The sequence below is a fragment of the Numenius arquata genome, chromosome 3, assembly GCF_964106895.1.
Source record: "Numenius arquata chromosome 3, bNumArq3.hap1.1, whole genome shotgun sequence".
Lineage (NCBI taxonomy): Eukaryota > Metazoa > Chordata > Aves > Charadriiformes > Scolopacidae > Numenius > Numenius arquata.
Genome location: NC_133578.1, coordinates 38,242,082 through 38,263,143, shown reverse-complemented (window position 1 = coordinate 38,263,143; position 21,062 = coordinate 38,242,082). Strand labels below are relative to the sequence as shown.

The following is a 21,062-nucleotide window of genomic DNA, read 5'->3' as shown; positions in this document are numbered from 1 at the left end:
TAAGTGATACAGTACTTTTCTGTGTCAGAGGAAATATATGGGGATTACAGTTCCCAGGAAAGCAGAATCATTATCTGTTGTTTCATCTGCTCTGTTCTTTGTTCCATACAAATAGCCTTCCATTTTCTAACTTGACAGGAAACAAACAATAAGCTAGTTGTTGAAAAAACATTACGAATTTGTCTCCTACTCCTTCGTTTTCCACTTACAGGGATCTTTACAGCCTCTTTATCCAACTGAAATCCTGATAAGAGTTTCATGAACACTTTTGTTTTCAATGTTGGTGCAAAGTAGTTGAATGACTCCACCATTACCATTATTCAGAATAACTAGTCTGTCTGCTGTTGTCAGGAATACAAAAGTATTAACCAACTGTTGACATGATTCAGTTGGTACCTGGGTGGACACGTCACTGAAAGCAGAATTGTATTTCCACTGAAGCTAAAGGCACCACTTATCTAGCTAAAAAGGCACGATCTTGTTTGAATATCCTGCTGAATTGGTCACTAAAAGTGTGTCGCTAAAGAGACTGTAAGAGTAAAGACTAATGTATACAATTCTTGGAATAGTTCTGAGATCTCAGACCTAAAAGAAATCATGCAAGATTTTACAAGAATTTCAAGAGTGATTCTTATTAACAGATGAGAAGAAACATGAAAAAAAGAGACTGGACTCCTGGGGCTGATAAGTACAGGCCATAAAAGAACATTAAAATTAAAATGAGGTTATAAGCTTTTAAATTACCTTCTCAGCAAGTAAGATTCTTCCCAATCAATACAGAATACATTTCTTCCATAATGCTAAATGACTTAATAGGGTTTTTTTTTACAGCACAGCTGTGTTTAGGAAGGGCTGTGTTCATTTTGTCATGAAAGAACTGTTTGAGTACATTATGCAGTCCTTGCAGGTAATTATGACCTGCCCGGACAAACCACAAATCATTCTGCTTTTTTCATCTACTCACTTCTTTTTGCTTTTTGCCTCTTGCCACACTGTTCAACGTGCTGTTTTCTCGCAGAGAGTCCACTGTGTCTCCATACAGGAGTTTGATGGCCCGGACGAGGCGAGCACAGGACCGGCTGTGATGGAGGTAGCAGTGCGGGTGACAGTAGTCAATGTGGGTACATATGAAACTTTGCTGGTTGCATAATAGGATCATAACCTTGAAAAGAAACAAAAGAGCATAGTTACCTATTGAAAGGAGAGTTACAGAGAACTGCATAGGGCAGTCAGCAATGGGGACAGTCAAGCTAACTTTTCCACAGCCTGGCTGAGGAGGCATGAAGCTGAACACAGATTTTGGAAAAGTTATGTGTGTCTGTGCAGAGCTCCATACTTGCAAGTGATTTACAAACTAGCTAGGCATGGCTAGAGAAACATTAGAATTAACAGAGCAGACAAAGTGACAGAGTTGCTGTAGATGTGTGTGTTTGGCTGGTGGCAAGATTAAGGCTGAGGAAAACAGTATTCTCTCAGTTTGCAGAAAAGCTGTTGTATCGCCACTCTGAGATGAGGGCTTAGACTGGAAATTGTCAACTACTCAATCACCATTAAAGCTGCAAACCTCCCAGGTTCAGGGGTTAGTTTCCTTCAAGGAATGGGAAAGGAAATGTCTCAGTATGCTCTCCAGTAGGAATAAGGTGTGCCAGTTCTGCATATGCCTCCCCCATTGTGCCTGGGTAGGCCATCCAGCCTAGCTTTATGTTAGCTGGCTCAGTTGCTATTTCTAGTGGTGTTGCCATATGGCAGCAAGGAGCTGTAAAACCCATCTAAGAAACAGAGTAAATATTTGGGCTTCTAGCTATTCTGAGCCCTGCTCTGCTGCAGCAACACTGCTATTAGTCCCTAAACTAGTTAATTAAAGACAGCCTTCAGTAAGTCTACACTTCAGTGACTGCCCTGTGGTGTAAATCGGAGGGTTTCTTCCTGGAGAAGCAAACCTCAGTCCAGCAGCTCTTTGGTCTTCACGTTACACACGAACCCAGCCTCTCAGTAGCGTTCTGAGCAAAACACACAGGCATCCCCAAGTCATTCACACTTTCGGTCAGAACTGGCTTTTATGAATCCTTCTCTTCATCCCACAACCTACTGCAGAAACACCCAGAACTACCAGAAAGAGTCTCTCCTACCTTTCCCATCCATTTATTGTCTGTGCAGCTGCAGTCTGCAGACTCTCAAGCAAGGCAGCCACATCACTCTCAACCCTCAACTATTTAGGCTTCCAGAAAGTCAGGACCTTAGTTTAAAACAAATCTGTGCTGTGTGTGGGGGGTTCTTGTCTTTGTCTGCCTGTTCTGGCCTTGTGTTATTTTGGGGTCAATCAGGAATAATTCAACTCACTACTGTTGTATCAATGTGCAAATGGTGTAAATCTGATCAGCATTGCATAGCCTCTACCCAGCCTCTGGTCCACTGCTATAACTTGTAGTTAGAGTACACTGACATAGAGTGAGGACGTCATGCTCCAGGCTGATGTAAAAGACAGGTAAAGGAAATGCTGGTGCATGCACCAAGGTAGATGGAACCAATAATCCTTTTGAGTGTTTTTTTTTTCACGAGCATTAAGTAAAGCATTTTTTTTTTTTTGCCTGTAGTTTTAGTGACCATCCACCCACACCTTCTTTCCAGCAAACAAAAAGAGAAGTTCTCATGCAATATTGGTACTTGCGTGGCATTAACTGGAACAGGTGGTTTTTCAAATCTTCCTTTCTCCTATACAGGCTAATCACACGTAAAGCGAGGCAAACATCTCAAGGTCCCTTCAGTTTATGCCTTGTGTTTATAAGTCGCCGCATCCTTCCACATTGAACAAAGGCACTATGATTTATCTTAAGCTGCTAGCTAGGGAGATGCCTTTATTCTCTAGCAATTAATTGCCTAGTACACACTCTCATGTCTAACATACTCAGTTCAGTACACTGGAATTTTCAAACCTGACAGAGAAGCAGGGTAGTCCAGGGATTGAAGTACTAGCTTGGAAGACATGACATTCAAGTTCCCTGCCCTGCCACCCTCTTCCAAAAAAGATGGCTTTTCAAATCAAGAACTGCTTCTGACATCGCAGTATTAGATCAATCTTGTTCTTGCCCATACCCCGTAGGAATAGGGCAGTGGAGAGCAGACTACGGGAAATACTTGGGGGAAAGAGGGGACTATCACCTTGTTATTGGCAGCACTGATGTACTCCCCGTCTGTTGGATGGAGTCAAAACTACACAAGGCCCTGTTGTGTTAGACAATGTGACAGAATGCACCTAATAGAATCAAAGAAAATGTTCCAAAAGTATTTTTTGCCCCACAAGGTGCATAATCAAGCTCATTTGCATAGAGTTAACAGAGACAAAAGTATATAAATTGGCTCAAAAAGGTGTTAGAAAAACTCCCTGAGGAAAAGCCTTTTGGTAGTTAGCAAACATAGTGGTCACAACAGAACTGCCAGCTCAAGTAGCTTCTAAAATGCCGTTTCCCAGAAGCTGGGAGCCCAGCTCACAACGTAGCCCATTCTGTTACTCTTCCTGAACTACCCACTACTAGTCATGCTGGAGATAAGATACTGAGCTAATGGATCTGTTAGCTGAGGTAACATGGCTCTCCCTGCACACCTAGAGAGAAATAGTCCCCTTTCCCTTACAAAATAAATATATGAAAATGGACAGGGTGGTGAGGCACTGGAACAGGTTGCCCAGGGAAGTTGTGGATGCCCCATCTCTGGAACTGTTCAAGGCCAGGCTGGATAGGGCTTTGAGCAACCTGTTCTGATGGGAGGTGTCCCTGCCCAGGGCAGGGGGGCTGTAACTAGATGATCTTTAAGGTACCTTCCAACCCAAACCATTCTATAACAGAGGGAGCAAGACAAAAACTTTCTAGTTTTAGTCCATTTTAGAAATGGCAAACAGGCAATTTCCAAAGCTTGCGGCTTACTTACACTTGAGATTCTTGATGCTACATGGAGAAAGCACTGTTTGTGATCTGGTTATTGCCAGCATAAAGGTTTTCCTTTTACTGAAAATGCCATCCTTGAGAGCACTGCCGGCAACTCATACTTACATGCAGCCACGACATGTTCCGATGATAGTTCTCCTCCGTGCCTGTGTTGCTCAGCACCTCGGGCTCAATGCTAGGTTCACTCGCGCTCCAAGGGCTCCCTTCTTCAAAAGAAAAATACCCAAAAGGTGGTTGTTTTTATTGCTCCCTATGTGCTTAAAGACTAGGGACAGCACTTGTAAGCCAGGCCAGCCTTGTGGGAACAGACCAGAGTACACAGAATATGCCACACTGGAAAGACTGCTTTTGGACACCCCTCCCCAATCCTTGTATCATGCTGGCTTGACAATTACAAGAACCATTTAGACTCGGCTCACAGGCCATCTTGTCAGTAGCAAACACTGCTCCCTCCCCACTTTTTTTTCTTAATGGAAGGGGAGAAGATAAACGAAAAACATCAGAAACAAATTCTTTGCACCATTCAGATGCTGCAAATGGTTGGTTTAGTGATCTGCATTGACTGGGCTCTGTGGTTTAAAATGTCAGCAAAAATCCAACCAGAAGTGGCATCCAACTGGAAATGCCAATGGGCAAAGTCACTGCTAATTGCCCATGGAAACTGCTAATGTCATGGGGATGAAAGGGGAAAAAAATCCTGATTCTAGCACAGTAGTTCTAAAGAACTTAGACAAGGGAGATGTTTCTCTGGGAACTTCACTGATTCCTGTATTTCCTCTAGCCATTTCATAACCTATGGGCCTCCTATAATACTAACATTAATGCTGTTAAGAGGTGGCTGGAGATGAACTCTGGTTAATCCTTTCTTTCTCCTCTTTAAGTGAACTGTGACTTGCCAGAGTCTAAAGAACAGGCAATCCCCACTTTCCATGTTCGCCTGTTAAAACATCGTTTGGGCAACATAAAAATGACCATTAAGCTTGGGAGGTTATTTCAGCTCCAAATGTATCCAAACAGCAGTTTTTGATTAACACCCCTATCAGAGGGAGCCCCTTTAGTTCAACTGTAACAGGAGTTTCTCATGGCAGGATGCACATTTGGTTTCCATAAGACAAATATATGAGGATCCATCTTTTGAAGGCTAAGGAAGGCATCTGTAAACTGTAAAAATATATGTATATGCCAATATGTAGAATTATAGTATTTAGCATGTACGCATTATGTTCTACATATAGGAATATATATATTACATGTCATATGACATGCTCATGATATCATATGCTACATAGAATATGAAGTGCATGTCTGTACATATATATCCTATCTGTTAATATGGACAATAAAATATGATGTGACCTCACGTATCCATTATGTCGTATGATTTAGGGGTGTGTGTATGTGCATATACACACGTGCATGTGCTCCCCTAAAGACAGCGTGCGTTTGGCTGGCAGGCACCAGCATTCCAAGAGTTCATGCTCTAACACGGAGCTCTGAATTGACAACCTATGTTTGGAGCCGACACTGCACCCAGGATCTGAACAACGTTCCTCCCAGGCCCTAGACAGGCAGTGCCTGAAGAGGACTCTAAGTTTTCCCTAGCCTGCTGAGGTGGGGGTCTCTTGTCATTTCTAGCTCTGCTGCAATCACATCAAGAGTTTAGGTCCTGCCTATTGTCCCCTCCCTTTCCACCCACTCTTCTAAGTTACCTATATCAGTGACAGTGTCCCTGCTGTGGGACAGCTGCAGCTCCTCATTCTCAGACTCTGAGTCCTGCCGTGATAACTTGGTGCTCTTTAGGCTGCCGGCCCGGCGAATGCTGGAAAGGGAACCCCCCTTCTTCACCCGGAAACTGCGGGTTCCTTTAATCTGGAGCAAGCGGGAGCCTCCTATCCTGATCTTCCTGCTGGGAACTGTATTAAAAGAATAAAAGAGGACTTTTTTCCCCTTAATTTTTCCCCATTTAAAAAAGAAAAATATCCTGGCCCTCCCCTCCCTCCCGACCCTTTGCTGCCAGTCTGTATTGCAGCATCTTTTCTTCTACCAAGGAACGTGGGGCCAGAGGCTCCCTCCAAAGCCACCGCCAATGCAGCTCTGTCAATCAGGCAGTAAAGATGCTTTACGGAAATGTGTTCAGCACCTCATTTTCTGGAGACCTGGTACATCATCTCAGGCCTTGTCTGTATTTGGAATTAGCCCTCATTCAATCACCAGCAAGTAGAGTCAGCTGCTCTAACAGAAACCCAAAACGTGGACAAGGAAAACCTACGATTCACACCGATTTGATTCAATTCCTGCCAGGAAACAGGATCTGCCCAATGGATGTAAATTGCAGTTTTCTTTGCCAGCCTCTGGGGTTTACATTAGTGCAGAATCACCTCTTGCTAGGGATAGATGGCTGAATCCCAAGCATGAACAAGGCACCATGGACAAACCTATTTTCCTGTGGGCCTGGGTTCTGTAAACCTCACTGAACTCTGCAGTAGGATCAATTATGTGTTCATACAGCACGTGTGACTGCAGAAGGGTAGTTTGCTTCATGAGGTTAGCACGCAAGACTTCTTTGAAGTAAGATTTGCATAAATCCGTGTCTCTGCATGTTACTCTTCATCATTAGAATGCTTTAGAGGAAACGGGAGCACGTAGATCCTCTCCTTCAGACAAATCAGCAGCTTTCAGGCATTAACAACATCCATCGACACTCTGCATTTTTGATGAGCACAGACATGAAATGGTTCAATGTTCAAAGCACCAACCGTTTGCACTTTCATTCTCCTCTTAGTTCAAAGGCAGTACATGGCAGTATGTCAGTCCAAATGTTGCAACACTCAGTCATTTTACTGCAGATCTAATCAGGCAAGGCCATGTGTGATCGGTTACCTTTTGGTATGTTGTTGAGAATGAGGAGGATACAGCTTTTTGGATAACATGGGTAAGCAAATAGAACTCTATTTTGGCTTCAGGAAAAATCAAACACACCTTTACTCCTGAGAATACCCCTAATTCCTCCAGAACCCAATTCCCACTCCCATTTCCAGAGGCTAATGTCCTGGCGGAAGACAGCTCGGTAGGTTTTGAGAGCTACTCCTCAGTTTTCATGAATCAGCTGGGCAAATCACTGTTGAGTGACCAGAGAATCTCCCTCCAAGTGACCATGCTGAGTTCCTTAGCAATCACTATTACTTGAATTCTGTTCAGATCATCCTCAATACAGTGGCTCAGTTCCCCCAAACACCAAACCATTTAAGCCCCTGTAGCTGGATTTCATGCAGTCTGCAGAACCCCATTTTAGCACCCAAATAATACATATGATCCTCTGAGAGCCTGCATCTACCTAGCTTTAGTGTCTGTATTTCAGACCTACCTGGAGCAGATTCTATACAGTAAACTTGTAGCTTTTGGATAGCTGTTAAGCCATACCTGGAGTGAGCAATGAGAGCAAAGTTTTTAACACTCCGGAAAAAATGAAAGGAAACAGATTAGTACTCATCAAAGAGGTTGAGATAAAGAAACCTGTCACTGCAGGCAAGAAAAATTTAGTTACATTCACACAACAACATTTTCTTATCTAGAAAAGTGTAGATTACAAAAGATGCCTCTGCATCTGTCATGTTTGGCCCAGGTGGATTCCCAGAAGAATATGCTGTGGCCAGAGAAAAGAACATAATTACTGTAATTTTAAAATATAACATTATCTTGCATTTATTTAGCTTCCAAAATACTGCAAATACATTTTTTGTAGAGTATATTAGTATATTAGGATTCAGCCTTCCTACCATAGTCATTTTTCCCATCTCTAAAATGTAGTAAAGAGGCAGCTTTAGTAAAGGAATACTGCATGACAGCTTAAGGAAAAGGGAGAATGGGAAAAAAAACCAAATGAAACTGCAGGGAAAATGTAGTTTAACACAGTCAAAGATGCAGGAAGTTAATACTATCTTTGCAAAAATAACTCAGTTATGCATTATGCCTGTAGCACAGTAACACATGAAGGAAAACCTAAGTCAGCATTAAGAAAAATAGGATAGTTAGAAAGCAGCCACCAGCATTTTCCAGCAGGACTGCATGCTTGTAGGTGTTCTCCCACTTAGATAACATCCCAGTGGATGGAACTGCTGCCCAAGAGGCTGAAAAGTGGTTTCAAGTAATTGTCATAACTATCTTCCAAAAAACCCAACCCCCAAAACCAAGCTTTTACTCATCTAAATAGTTAAGAGACTTCTTATCCCACTGATCTTAGACTATCAGACAGACCATAAGGCTTTGTACTTCTCTGGGCTGCCAATATGCCAAGGGTACAAAAAATGAGATTGAGCATGAATTTATCCATCTCACCTTTCTTAGGTGGATACCTAGCTGTCTTCACAGGAGTAACTGTCCCGCCTGACACAATTTTGGAGTCAGTTTTACACCATGTAAGTCTTGGAAAGTTTTCTAATATTTTCTCCAGTAATTGTGGCAGGGTCACAGCTGAAGACAACACAAAATTTATCCAAAGCCAACTGAAGTCAATAAAAGCTCCTCTGAATCATTAATACACATTGCAGTTCCTAAAGGATAACCAGCCACAAGAATCCATTCTTTTAAAAAAATTATCAAACATTTACCCTTTTCAAACAATCATCAAAATTATCATTCAAACATCTACAGCCTTATATAGCTATTATGAGACAGAATTTAAACAGTTCTAGAAAACTTGTTAGAGGGAGAATCATTTACAGGTAACTGTCTGGCAGTTTAGCCTCTAATTGCAAATACGCACGATGACTGTATATTGTATTGCAACACTTGTACCATCAGATAGTATGTGAGTTTTGCATGAGATGGCTCAAAAATGGAAACAATCTGCTGCTCTCAGCAAACACAGTGAGCTTGAGGTTTGCTTGTACAGTATACAGTATGTTGGTAACATTAATCTGCTTGCCATCAAAAGCCACACAGGTGTGTGTTTTTCATGTGGTAGCAAAGAATTCAAGAGATCAAGTGATCAACCACTAATTCTGTGAGATGCCATGACTTCCAAGCCAGTACAGATTTTCACAAGAAGTTCCCAATCTTCCTTCCTATCTGTAGTTTTCCCAAAATGAAAAATTGTAATCAGAATAAAAACCAAACAAGAACAATTTTGATCTTTATTTTTAAAGTGAATCAAACAGTGATGCTTCTCTCAGCATCCCACTGAGAGACAGTTTCAAACAAGGCATCCTCCTTTTTAGAAATCTTGCAATGCTCTCAATCGGTTTCAGTCATAGCAGTGTTTTATAAAATTTAACATCTTTGCTTCTCACATTTGTTACATTGAACCCTGAAGGCCAGAAGCATCTCTGAAATGATTCAAAGCCACGTGACTCCATGGCCGCCTGCGTTTTAACACAGTCTATGCAAATGAAAACATAAAATCAAGCGCCACTTCACAAGCCCTGAGAATACAAAAGCCTTATTGCCTGACAAACCTTTTTTCTCCTCGAAGCCAGCCTCAGATTTGAGGGTGTGGCTGCTGCTGTGCAGGGAATCCTTTGAATCTTCGTTCTCATCCAAAACCCCAGCAAAGCTGATCTTTCTTTCATACCTGTGCCGGTCCATCTCGGGGTCCAGACGCAGCCTGCAGCTCTCCAGGTCCTGAAGCAGAACGGAGACCACACAGATGTGCCACCAGTATAAGCCCCCATGCTTCTCACTGCAACCACAGAAGCTTCAGGAAGAACTGCCTCAGATGGAAATTTCTTTCTATCACACAGTTCTCCATCCACCCCGACACTTTCTAACCCAACTAGTCTTTGGGGTTGCGGCATGCTGTCAGGATGAAAGAGTTAACAGGTGTTAACACACATTTCTGGTTAACAATTGGCACCCTGTCTGCAGGCTCATGAGGGGGGAAACAGTCCCTAAGGGATAGGTGGCAACAAAAGGTGGCTGTTGCCCAAGGTGCTGGGTGGATGATTAGGTCTCTACTCCAAAAGGTTCCCTGCGATCGATTAGGGAATGCATTGCCACTGTACTCATCAGAGGCAGAAAAGCTGAGAGGAAGCTCGCTGACAGTGCGACAGCCATGAGAGCATGGCCCAGAGAAAGCTTTCTCTGTGCAGATCAGGCTGAAAGGACACAGTGGAGAAAACGGAGTAATAAAAATGTTGGCTGCGCGTAAATTCTGAAAAATAAACAGCATTGCACCAGAGAGAAGCTAATTTGCACCATCGTTTTCTCCTGATAACAGAAATGGCACCATTTTTGCCACCTACTGACTACCAGATTGGGCCAGAAAAGCAAAAGTTCTAAGATTCCACAAGCTATGAATTATCACGCACTTTCTCTAACCACAGCTAGAAAAAGTGAAAGAAAGACTGTGAACTCCCACACCGTCAGACACAGTTAAAATGGTGGGCTCTTTAAGAACATAATTTGTTCCTTTTGACTGGGGACATCATCAGCTTTGAGATCTCCCCACCCAAAATGTAACTAGCTGAAACCTAAGATGACACAAAGTTCCTTGCTGCAAGTAAACGGCTGATGAATGTGAATGATAATAACACTGAAATTATCCAAAATATTTATTAAGGATAAAACTCTGTTGGCTGAAGAGATCTCATATGGGAACATGCATACAAAACTCCTATAAAAGTTACTGGGAGCTACTTGGGTCAAAAAGGTCTGCTGCTCTAGGAGTTGGTTTGGGAAAAAAAATAAAAAAGGGTTTCTCAAACATGTTCTAGAGTGAGCTGTGCTGAAATCAGTTAAGTAGCCTGTCTAGCACCAGTCGAAGGTCCAAAACCATTTACAGTCAGCTTTGCATCTCCAGGGAAAATTATCATAAATGATTGTCAGAAAAGCTAACAGTTTTGCCATAAGGGAAATATTTTTACTTTGCTCAACAACAAAACCTGGGCTGTAGAAAGGCGGGTGCCTAAAGTAACGATCTGTAGTATCTCTAGCATTGAAAATTTCCATGTGAATAGTTTAAAACATATCTAATACAGTTTAGGATATGAAACAAAGGCTAAAGCGTTTCAGGATAAAAATCTGTGATCAAATCCGTCTGAATTAGCTCAGCTTCATAAATTAGCATGCATAAGATGAGCCATGACAGCAGTACAGGTATATTCCTAAGGCATGGTCAGAGTTCCCCTCCCTATGGCGTTCAAACACATTACTCCCCCCAGTTGTTTGTCAGCATGCTTACACTGGAAATCACTGCCCCCACAAATTAACTGACAGAATGAAATACCTCCTCTCAGCACACAGTTAGTCTGAGTCTATCTATCTTCAGCAACTGCTAAGCTGAAATGAATGACTTCCCACCACAGCAAATGATAAGTTCCGGGTCTCTGGCTCTACTGTGGCAGCAGTAGGCTTCAAGAGAATGTACTCATCGCTCCCAGCCATTTGCGAAGTAAGCTTATATCTACCCCACCGGCCTCAGTAAAAGGCTTTAACTGAAACTTCAGTCAGGACTGCCTGCCTGACTCAAACACAGCTCAGCCCGGCAAGCCTGGATAGACTGTGGGTAGTTAAACTGGTTTGCCACAACTAGTTTAGTTGCAAACGCTTCAGTTCTTCAAAGTTGTGCTTCAAAGTCTGTGCTCATATCTATGGAACAGGAATGCCTGCAAACACCAACGGAAGTGAGATTCTCTCTCCTGGAATTTCAGCTTTATGGACGGTAACATTATGTACCCGATTCTCTTGTGTCCTGGTTTCAGCTAGGACAGAGCTAATTTTCTTCCTAGTAGCTGCTGTGTTTTCGACTTAGTATGAGAATAATGCTGGTAACATACAGTTTTAGTTGTTGCTAAGTAATGCTTATAGTATAAGCCAAGGTTATATAGTCAAGGACTTATATAGTCAAGGACTTTTTCAGCTTCCCGTAGAAACAGGATTTCTACTTCCCGTAGAACAGAGGGGGAGCATAGGGAGCACAAGCCGACCAAAGAAATATTCCATACCATAGATGTCATGCTCAGTATATAAATGGGGGTTGTCTGTGAGGCAGGAATACATGATCGCTGCTCAGGACGGGCTGGGCAATAGATCACTGGGTGATGAGTAATTGTATTGCATCACTTTTCTTGTATATTCTTTTACCATTATTATCATTAGTATTATTTTATCTTCCATTACTGTTCTATTAAACTGTCTTTATCTCAGCCCATGATATCTTTTTTTTACTTTTCACCCTCTTCTCCCTATCCTACTGGGAAGGAGAGGAGTGAGTGAATGGTTGCATGGTCCCAGTTGCTGGTTGGGGTTAAACCACAACATCTTGGAAAGGAAGCATCACTCCATAAATACAAAGACTAATATTTTAATCTGGAGCGTTGTTGGTTCTTCTCCCCCTTCCCCCTCGCCCCATACAAAGTTAAAAGAAGCACTCTATGGCCATTTTCTCTAATAGGCTCTTGCATAACGTGACCTTAAGGTTTCTTCTGCCTACACATCACAAAATAATTCCTCCTCCTTCTCTCCCATATACAAGTCTGAAAAGCTATTAATCAGTTGCATTTCTATCTGGCACAAAAGCACAAATTTCTGTTGACCTTCATTACCCAACATATTCTTAGTTCCAAGCCTAACTACTGAGATGAATTCTAAACCCTGGTATTATCCTGCTTTTGGAGGGAGTAATTTATTACATGGTAAAAGTATCAACAAAGTGTTTAGAAACACTCCTGCTGAATTTATTCCTGTTTTTTAAAATTTCCCTTCCTGCATACCTGGGGGCTGAGCCGTTTCATCATAGGTCATCTACAGCCTTTGAAACCCATTTCAGAACCTAATTTCAATAGTACCCAGCCAAATCAGCCTGTCAAGCACAGTTGTCATCAGCAAAATTTGGTCTCAGTCTGTCATTAACAAAAATAGAATAATAGGGCTAAATCCTTCATGTTCACTTGGAAACATCTCATTCTTTCTTTATAATTTTTATCCTGATTTCCTAAACAAATTAGGCTTAGCAGATGAAACTGCATGTCTGCTATTCAATTCTCATCTCATTCCATGTTAACCACCTCTGAAGCTGATGGTCACCTTCAACCCAATAGATCTTGACAAAAGATAACTGAGTGCCTTTGTATTTTGTGGAACAACAGGCTGAAGGCAATGTTAAACCACATTATTAGACATAAGAGAATCCACACAAGAATGAACCACTGGAAATCAGATTTTATGGGTTTTGCTATTCACAAAATTAGTTGTCAGGTAATCAGTGATTTAGCTTACTATTCATGCCAGGATTCGCCTATGTGTCTCTCAGACTCATGGAATTTTATTTCTTTCCTTGCTTCTTTGTCTCTCTTTCTTTTCTTACTCTAGTTCCTTTGATTCTGTTGTCTAACCCAAGCCAAAAAATCTACAACTTTTAAGCTCCACCAAATTCTCTGTAAACCATCCTCTTTGCTTTCTCCTAACTCCCCTGTTCAGTTCTCTGTCAACCAGCCCTCCTAACTGGCTAGGTAGCATGTGAGCTGTCACCTCCTGCAGTCCATCTCCCACACCTCTCAGGTTCCCCACACTCAGTTTCTTAATCCATCTGCTGTTCTCTTCTCTATTTTGAAACTTTCTTGAACTTCCAGTACATGTTGTGCTTCCACAGTCTTATCTTCTTAACCAAACCATGTGATGTGCCCCATTCATCTTCTATTCACCAGACAACAGCTTCTCTCTCCCTGCATCAGAGACCCACTTGAGTTATTACCCCACCCTACCTCTCCTCAGACAGGCCTAGAGCCCAATGACTTCTCTGGGAATGGCTCCCTCTCCAAGGTGTATTGTCCACTTACCACAAGAGGCTCAGTACGTGGCCGGGGCATGTAGGGAAAGGTCTCTCGAAGGAAAGTGGTTATCTCCAGGAGAAGCTGACAGGCTGCCATTTTCAGTGCAAAAGGACAACAACATTTGGTAGGATTCACAGTGCCTAGGAAAAATATTTCTATGGTGAGCAAGATTATACAAAATCTGGAACCACGAGGTGATGGACATTTTCACATATGGTGCACAATGCAAGCTGCACTAAAAAAGAGGAAAACCCAGTCTCCTACCTATGCTACTTTTCCTACACTAAAAGGAACACAGTCAAACAAATATCAACCCGCGTTTTCCAGCACATGCAATAGCACTAACACACTACAGTGTACTACAGTATATATGATATCGTATTTCTCAAAATACATGGAGTTATGACTCGCAAAGAGGTACTGTGCCTATTATTAATTACTACCCTGATAACTGGAAAAGACAGCCTCCTTTGAAGTCAGGCTTCTTTATTTGTGCAAAGAATCCAAGTCCTATTTAGAGATAATCAAGAAAAAATTTCAACTTGCTTAATCAAATTATACATTCAAATGCTTAACCTAAAACAAAGGGGGAAAGAGACGAGGGATTATTGAAATACTTGAAGTTTCATCTCTACTGAGTCTAAACAATCAGCTTCAAAAGCTTGTAACCCATCTAGTGCCATTCAAAGCTTGAAAAGTATGAGGGATTCTTCAGTGCTTGATTAATTTGAAAAATACTATTTAGGATAATAGCAAAAAAAGTAAAAAATTAGTTGTGACAACAACTAACCACACCCATTTTTTAATAAAGCCTGATACTACCATGTACACACATTTCAGAGAGATTTGTGTTTTCACTTGTTTTCCCCCATATTTGATCGCATTACTTTTTGCAAAGAAACAGTCCAAACCAAACAAGTGAGAGGACACTGCAAGGATCAGATAAAACCAGATTAATTCTGTGATGCTTGCTAATTCCTCTGTACACGTTACCAGTAATGAATTATGGACTTTGTAGGCACTAAAATAATCTGAACTATCAAATACAGATGAGATGCACAGTATAACAGAATATCCAACTGCGTATTATATCCTCCTCAGGATACTCCCTATAGCACAGAGGGCAGCTTTTGAAAAATCTTTGCCTTCAGCAAGAATGCAAATTGATTATTTTCAGACACTGGCTTTCAGGAGAGTACTTGAGCTCTTACATGGCTTTCTAGATCACAACCTGTTCTCTCTGCTTGCTTCTCTTAGATCATCCTTTTAAAGCAGTTCTGCATCCCCTTATAAGTGCCTTATCAGTGGCAGAACAGGGACAAGAAAACCTATTCTGTCACTTGGTCATGGGAACATAGGCTTTCTTCACCTTTCAAAAGTCATTCATGGTGCAGGAGAGGGAAAATTTTGGGTGCACCCTCCTGCTTTGGATATATCTCTTAAAGAGCCAATAAAATATCCAGAACAGCGACCCACATACATGTAGCTGCTAGCACTGGCACACCACATAGGGGCACCTGTGAAGGTCTAGCTTAGGGCCAATACCTTGACATCATTTCCCACAAATGACATTTCACTGCTCCCACCTACTCCTCTCTACTCCAAAGTTGGCCTTTATGCAGTGATAAGAACAAATCCAGGACCACAGAAAAACAAACAACCCAGAAGATACATAAACAGTGCTAGCACACTACATCCAATGGCAAACAACAGTACATGTACACAGGAACCAGTACATTACAGCACACACATATAGACAAATGGTGTCTGGAGAGGACATAATGTTTGTTACCACCTTCACCTACACCAGTACGTGTTCTGACTTTATTTTGATTCACAGGGTGTGTTATAATTTGCATGCCTATCTTGACTTTCAGAATCAGTGATCGCCACCCCCATTATGTACACACACCCACACAAATGTGCGTGTTTTAGTCATCTTCTTGTTATGCAAGTTTTTAATGATACTTTTTATACCACTGTGTTATATTTCTACCTGAGAATCAGCAAATATATTGAAGTCAAGATTTAAAAACCGTTGGTAGAGCTGTGCCAATTCACGTGAGGTGAGCAGATGACTCTTCAACGTTAAGAAGCAGAAAAGCAGCTGATCTCACACAAATATTTTGGCAGAAATAACTGGGGAGAATGGGAGTCTGAACCACTTTTTGCACTCAAGGAACAGCAAGACTCAAGAAATTAGTACCCTGCAGCTTCCAGTATACAGGAATTGCAACTCGCTGCCTGGTTTCACCTGCTTTTCCGTCAAAGTCTCTCAGTGCTACTACCCATCTGTCATGTTGTACAACCAGGCACGGAAAGAACAGGGGAGAAAGCTGGGGTGAAAGTGAGGGACTGGAAAATACAGCTGGGTGGCAAGAGGATGAAAAAAGAAGAAAAATCAAGTGCTCCTAAAGCAGAGGTTCTTACAAGCGGGGGTTCTTGTAGTAAAGGGAGTCTCCTTACTGTCATCTAAAAAGTCTTCTTCCTCATCCTCCTTTCTCAGGCGCCTCTTGGTCTCCTCATCATAAATGAGGCCCAGCAGGTTGGCAGGGCTCTCACTCTCAGCGTGGCACAGCTCGTTGAGGCGGACACCGATTGCCTGCAGACAGAGAGAAAGAGAAAGCACAAGGAGGTGACAATTTCAGCCTAACTCACTGGTGGTCAAGGGCTCTGCCCCATGCAGGCTGTGGAGATGTTCCAGCCAGAATAGAACATCCTGGCTTTATTTTTATTATCTGTGAAATGCAGTAAAGTAGAGAAAGGGATGATAAAAGATTAATTGTTACGGAAATCTTAACTTATTTCCCCTTTTTTCAAGCAAAATTTGCAAACAGTGTCAAATTTCAGGATGAAAAATTTTTGCAGATTTGTTTAAATAACAACAACAAAAGAAATCCCCAAACCAGAACATGATAGGCAGGAGGAGATTAGATCATTATTCGGTATGAATTTCTTCCACTTTTCTTTCTCCCCTTGATACATGTGTGCCAGATTTTTGCTAAGTCTGAGGATACTGAGAATATTTAAGAAACTGTTTAAAAACTTAAACTCAGTTTAAGAAACTATCCTGTGTCTTAGGGATCCAGTAACAGTCCCTGTTTTCTCCATAAAACTGTTGAATATCCGTGGGAAAGCCTGCTTCCATTTTTAAAGGAGACTGCCTGATCCACTTTACAAAAATGAGCTGACAATATGCATATGAAAGCTGGGAAGGTGTGTGGGTATTGGTGTAGAGGGGATCCATGTAGAGAACAGACAGATTTCCACTGAATACTGTTAAATTCTCCAGAAAGGAATTGATCATTTATTTGTGGCTGTTTGCCAGCATCATTATCAGCATGGAAACAGCCCTCATGGTGCTGTCAGCAAAGCTACAGATGAGGGTGTGCTAGAAAGAAGAATGTTCTCCTGCTAAGACACTTTAGAGTGCCTAAGGATTTTCTTCATTTTCTTTGCTGCAGACAAATGAAGAGAACGCAGACAAGCATGTAAAACTTTATCCTGTGATATCACCACTTTGCAAGGGAGGAAATATGTTTAATAACTGAGTTTTCATCAGCACCTGCTATTTGGCTTCCTTCATTTTGGGATAGTTTCAGAGAAAGATACTACAGAGGATTTCTGAATCTTCTGCAAGTCAGCACTTACGGTCATGCCAGCACTACATAATTTTCCCGTCTCAGCTGAAGCGAAGCAGATAAACAGTCACAAACAGGTATTAGAATGGCTCTTCTTCCTTGCTGCTAAGCAGTTCATGTGAAATCCAGCAACAAGGAAGAGGGTAGATTCTGCTATACGAAGAAAATAAGGTGGTATTTTTGTGGTGTGCAAACTGATGCAAATAGCTGCTAATCTCAGCTATCTGTGAACCTCCACATATCTAAATAAACTCCACATCTCTCACCATTTTTTTTCCCCTTTTATGTTTCAGGCATTTAAAGGAAGAAATGTTCTGCTTGCCTCTCCACAAAGCAGTAATTTATCACATATTATTTATGTTGTGTTGTCCACCCTAATATTAAAGTAATCATACATAATCCCACAGCATCCTAACTAAAGAGCACTGAATTCCTCACATGTATTACCTGCGTGAATTATTCGTGGTCTTCCCAGCAAACAGGGAGCATGCCACACTTTAAAAGAAAATGCCTCTGAACAGATGAAGCCAAAGGAAGTGACCTGATCAGAATAGATTTAACACTGTATTATTTAAAAAGACAGCATAACAAGTGATATTGTGTGATTCAATAGGCTCATTGCTGTTACAAGCAGTCCAAATCCCACCTCATGTGGAAAGGGTTTACCGCTGTTATCCTCTGATGGCTGTCAGGGAGGCTGACTTAAAGGAGATGGATGGGGGGAAAAAAGGTTTTACATTCATTCTTGGCCTCACTAAACTTTGACGATAGCACTGTGTATCACAATTAGTGAGCAATGACAGACAAGCAAGGATCCATAATTAGCACAATTTTCCAGCCTTATTTACTGAAAGAAAAAAAAAAAAAAAAACCCAGAACAAGGCCTCAGGGCATTCAGAGACTTTTCTCTTTGTCCAAGGATTTCATTCCAAAGCAGCAGCCCTGCTGCCACCAAGCAGGAAGGATAGCGTGCTGTAGCGTAGACAGATCTGGTAGGATGGAGGCAGAGATGGGCTGGGGAAGGTATCCCACCTTCTTGGTACTGGAGCAGCTTAGGAGCTATGTGAGCGCACAGTCACTCCGTCCTTCATGCTGATATTGGCCACAGTGAAATGGGCAGGTTAACACCCAGAAATGGCAGCACGTTCTGTAGCAGGTGCCTGTATTACAGCAACAGAAAGCAGTTTGTCCTCAAGGTTCAGCCTATCTGGTTGGAATCTGGTCAGAGTCAACAAAAGCAGCCATCTGAGGAGCGTACCTTGCAGGGTCCCAGTCCTACAGGCTCAGCTGGTGGCTGCCACTTATGCTTAGAGCCACCTTCACCTGAAACAGCTTCTGGGAGGTAACAGCAGTGCCAGAGGACCAGCCTTGCCTGGCATTCAACATAAAGAATATAAAGGAAATGCACCTCAGCAGTGCTAGGTGCAGACCAATCCTAAAGCTATGAGCCTGTTTGGGGGCCCGTGATGCTGTGGGTAACCATACTGTCCTAGCCTCCAGTGAGAAGAAACAGAAATATTCATGGGTGGCAGGACAGGTTGCAGTAAAAAAAGAAGAAATTTGCATGGTAAAGACTACTCTCCAAATCTTCTCTTGACTTACAGTAAAGTAAAAGTAATGCTTTTCCCTTTTGAGATGTTCCTAAGCCACTAACAAACACATGCTATTTCTAGAGAATGCATCCAGATATGCCTTATGATGTCATTAAAGTTAAGGGGAAGAGAATGATGCTAAGTTGCTTGCCATCAGATTTCCCAGGCTCCTTTCTCATGACCTTGCATATGGTGATACTTTAACATTTCTAAAAGAAAACCTTCATGGACTTTTTCCAGGTCAGGCTAATTCAGTTTCTAAAAATGGCAGCTGATGGGGAATCTAACTGGCTTCTAATGGGAACTGACTTGCTTGCTCCCATTTCATCAGAATCTGAAGAAAAGGAATGTCTAGAGGCATAGAGTACACAAACAGATGGATCGTCCTGACTGCCAGCAATGCATGCAAAAATACAAGGACTATGTTATCTTATGTTCTCCCCTTGGCAGGATTCCTCAAAGCAGTTAGGCTAAGGTGGTTACCTCATAGAATATAGAAGCAAATACATTCACACTACATACATTTTCAATGAACTTAGGTATCAGTGCTGTTATTAAGATAGTCCCCTGTGTTTGAGATATAACAGAGAGTAGGGTGCCCAAGTAGCATTCCCTGAATTAGCTTCAGAAATGGAAGGAGAAGAGCTGCCAAAAGACAAAGCTTATTAGCTTGGGTGCTCAGACCCCAGGTAGGTTCTCCCCCTGTGCTGTGTTTTGCGCTGGGAACGTACTGACATGGTCAGCACTAGCCCAAGGTTCCTACAATGTGCTCCACTGAGAAGCGTGTGTTGGTTTAACCTAAGAGAGTATGCGTTAGCAAGGCTTTTTTGGCATGGATTATGTGGATACCCCAAGAATGCAGAATACATGGTTTTCAAATTCCCCTGAGCCTTAGATTTCACATCCTTTTTTTTTTTTGATCATGATACTCACTGTAAAAATATCTGGTTTTGTGAAAAGAGGTGAGAAGCACAAAGCTCACTTCCAGACAGACATATGTAACAGGTATCCTAGAGGTCAAAGAAACTTCTTCCACTATTTTGAGAGTTGTGTGAAATGACTTGCAATAAGCATCAGACCTTCAACAGATATACCCCGGTGCGCTTCCAAAGAAACTGCAAGCAGCACTGACAGGGTCAGACAGGGCAATTGCCTGGTTCGTATGTTGTAAGAGGTCACGATCAAGTAAAACTTGAAGGACCCAAGCTCAAAAGAAAGACAGTTCTTTAGATGACACATAGTAGCCCCGTAGAGTTCCTTGCCAACGAATGATGAGTGATAACAGTTTGTACGTGTGCAAAGAGAGGCTGAACAAGTACATCAAAGAGAAACCCATTACTAAATATACAGCACCACATCTAGCTCAAGCAGCTCTGGGCTAAAAATATTTGGAGGCTAGAAAAAAGCAAGTAGTATCACACACCCTGCTCTTACACTTCCTTAGGCATTCACATATGACAAGTGCTGGGAACAGGAGAGGGAACCAAATGGATCCTCAGTGGGAACACGGCAGAGGGAGAGGAAGGAAGAGGACACTGTTACATCCTAACAGAGTCCTTTCCCATTAGGACAAGAGGTGATCCTGGCAGGCTGTGAAATGCAAGTTGGAAAGGAAGCTTATGAGTCCCCAGTTTTACTGCAACCAAGATTCTACAGAGGATCCAATTACCTTTCCATTTTGGTATATTTTTTAATGTAAGCAGAAAAGAAACAAACACTTACATCTCCCCACTGGTAGAAGAGCTTAGCTGCATTCCACTGCAGCTTCTGGTTCCTTTTATTGCCCACGATAGGAGAACGCCCACGCGACAGGCCCTTCTTGGTAATGTTCACATGGTGGCCCTTCATCCACTCGGGCCAGTTGCCACGATTACAGCGGTGAACGAAACGTGCACACTCGAGGAACAGGGCCGCTCTCGCCACTACAGGAGCTTCCTGAAATGTTTGCAGAAAATACAAATACATTGGAAAAAACTCTCTAACCATTAGAGGATTTTTTGCTTTAATCAATTGTTTCACAAGTTTGCCATGGAGCCACACAGACTGAGAAATCTCTCCATTAGAGTCTGAAACCAGGATCTCTGCCTTGAGTCACACCTCTTGAGCTAATAAAAACAAGGC

General features: G+C 42.1%; 1 protein-coding gene across 3 annotated transcripts in view; it reads right to left on the bottom strand.

Annotated features, from left to right (window-relative positions):
* Positions 1-21,062, bottom strand: part of UNC80 (unc-80 homolog, NALCN channel complex subunit) — a 130,149-nt gene that overhangs the window by 57,335 nt on the left and 51,752 nt on the right. For 2 of the 3 annotated variants that reach the window (XM_074145021.1, XM_074145022.1), the window contains exons 23-28: positions 20,664-20,876; positions 16,175-16,310; positions 13,715-13,848; positions 9,395-9,560; positions 4,047-4,147; positions 965-1,162 (exon numbers count right to left, since the gene is read on the bottom strand). In XM_074145021.1, the coding sequence (XP_074001122.1) occupies positions 965-1,162; positions 4,047-4,147; positions 9,395-9,560; positions 13,715-13,848; positions 16,175-16,310; positions 20,664-20,876 (948 nt within the window). Of the gene's footprint in view, positions 1-964; positions 1,163-4,046; positions 4,148-5,650; positions 5,855-9,394; positions 9,561-13,714; positions 13,849-16,174; positions 16,311-20,663; positions 20,877-21,062 lie in introns of all 3 variants that reach the window. The other variant, XM_074145020.1, reaches the window with a different exon arrangement.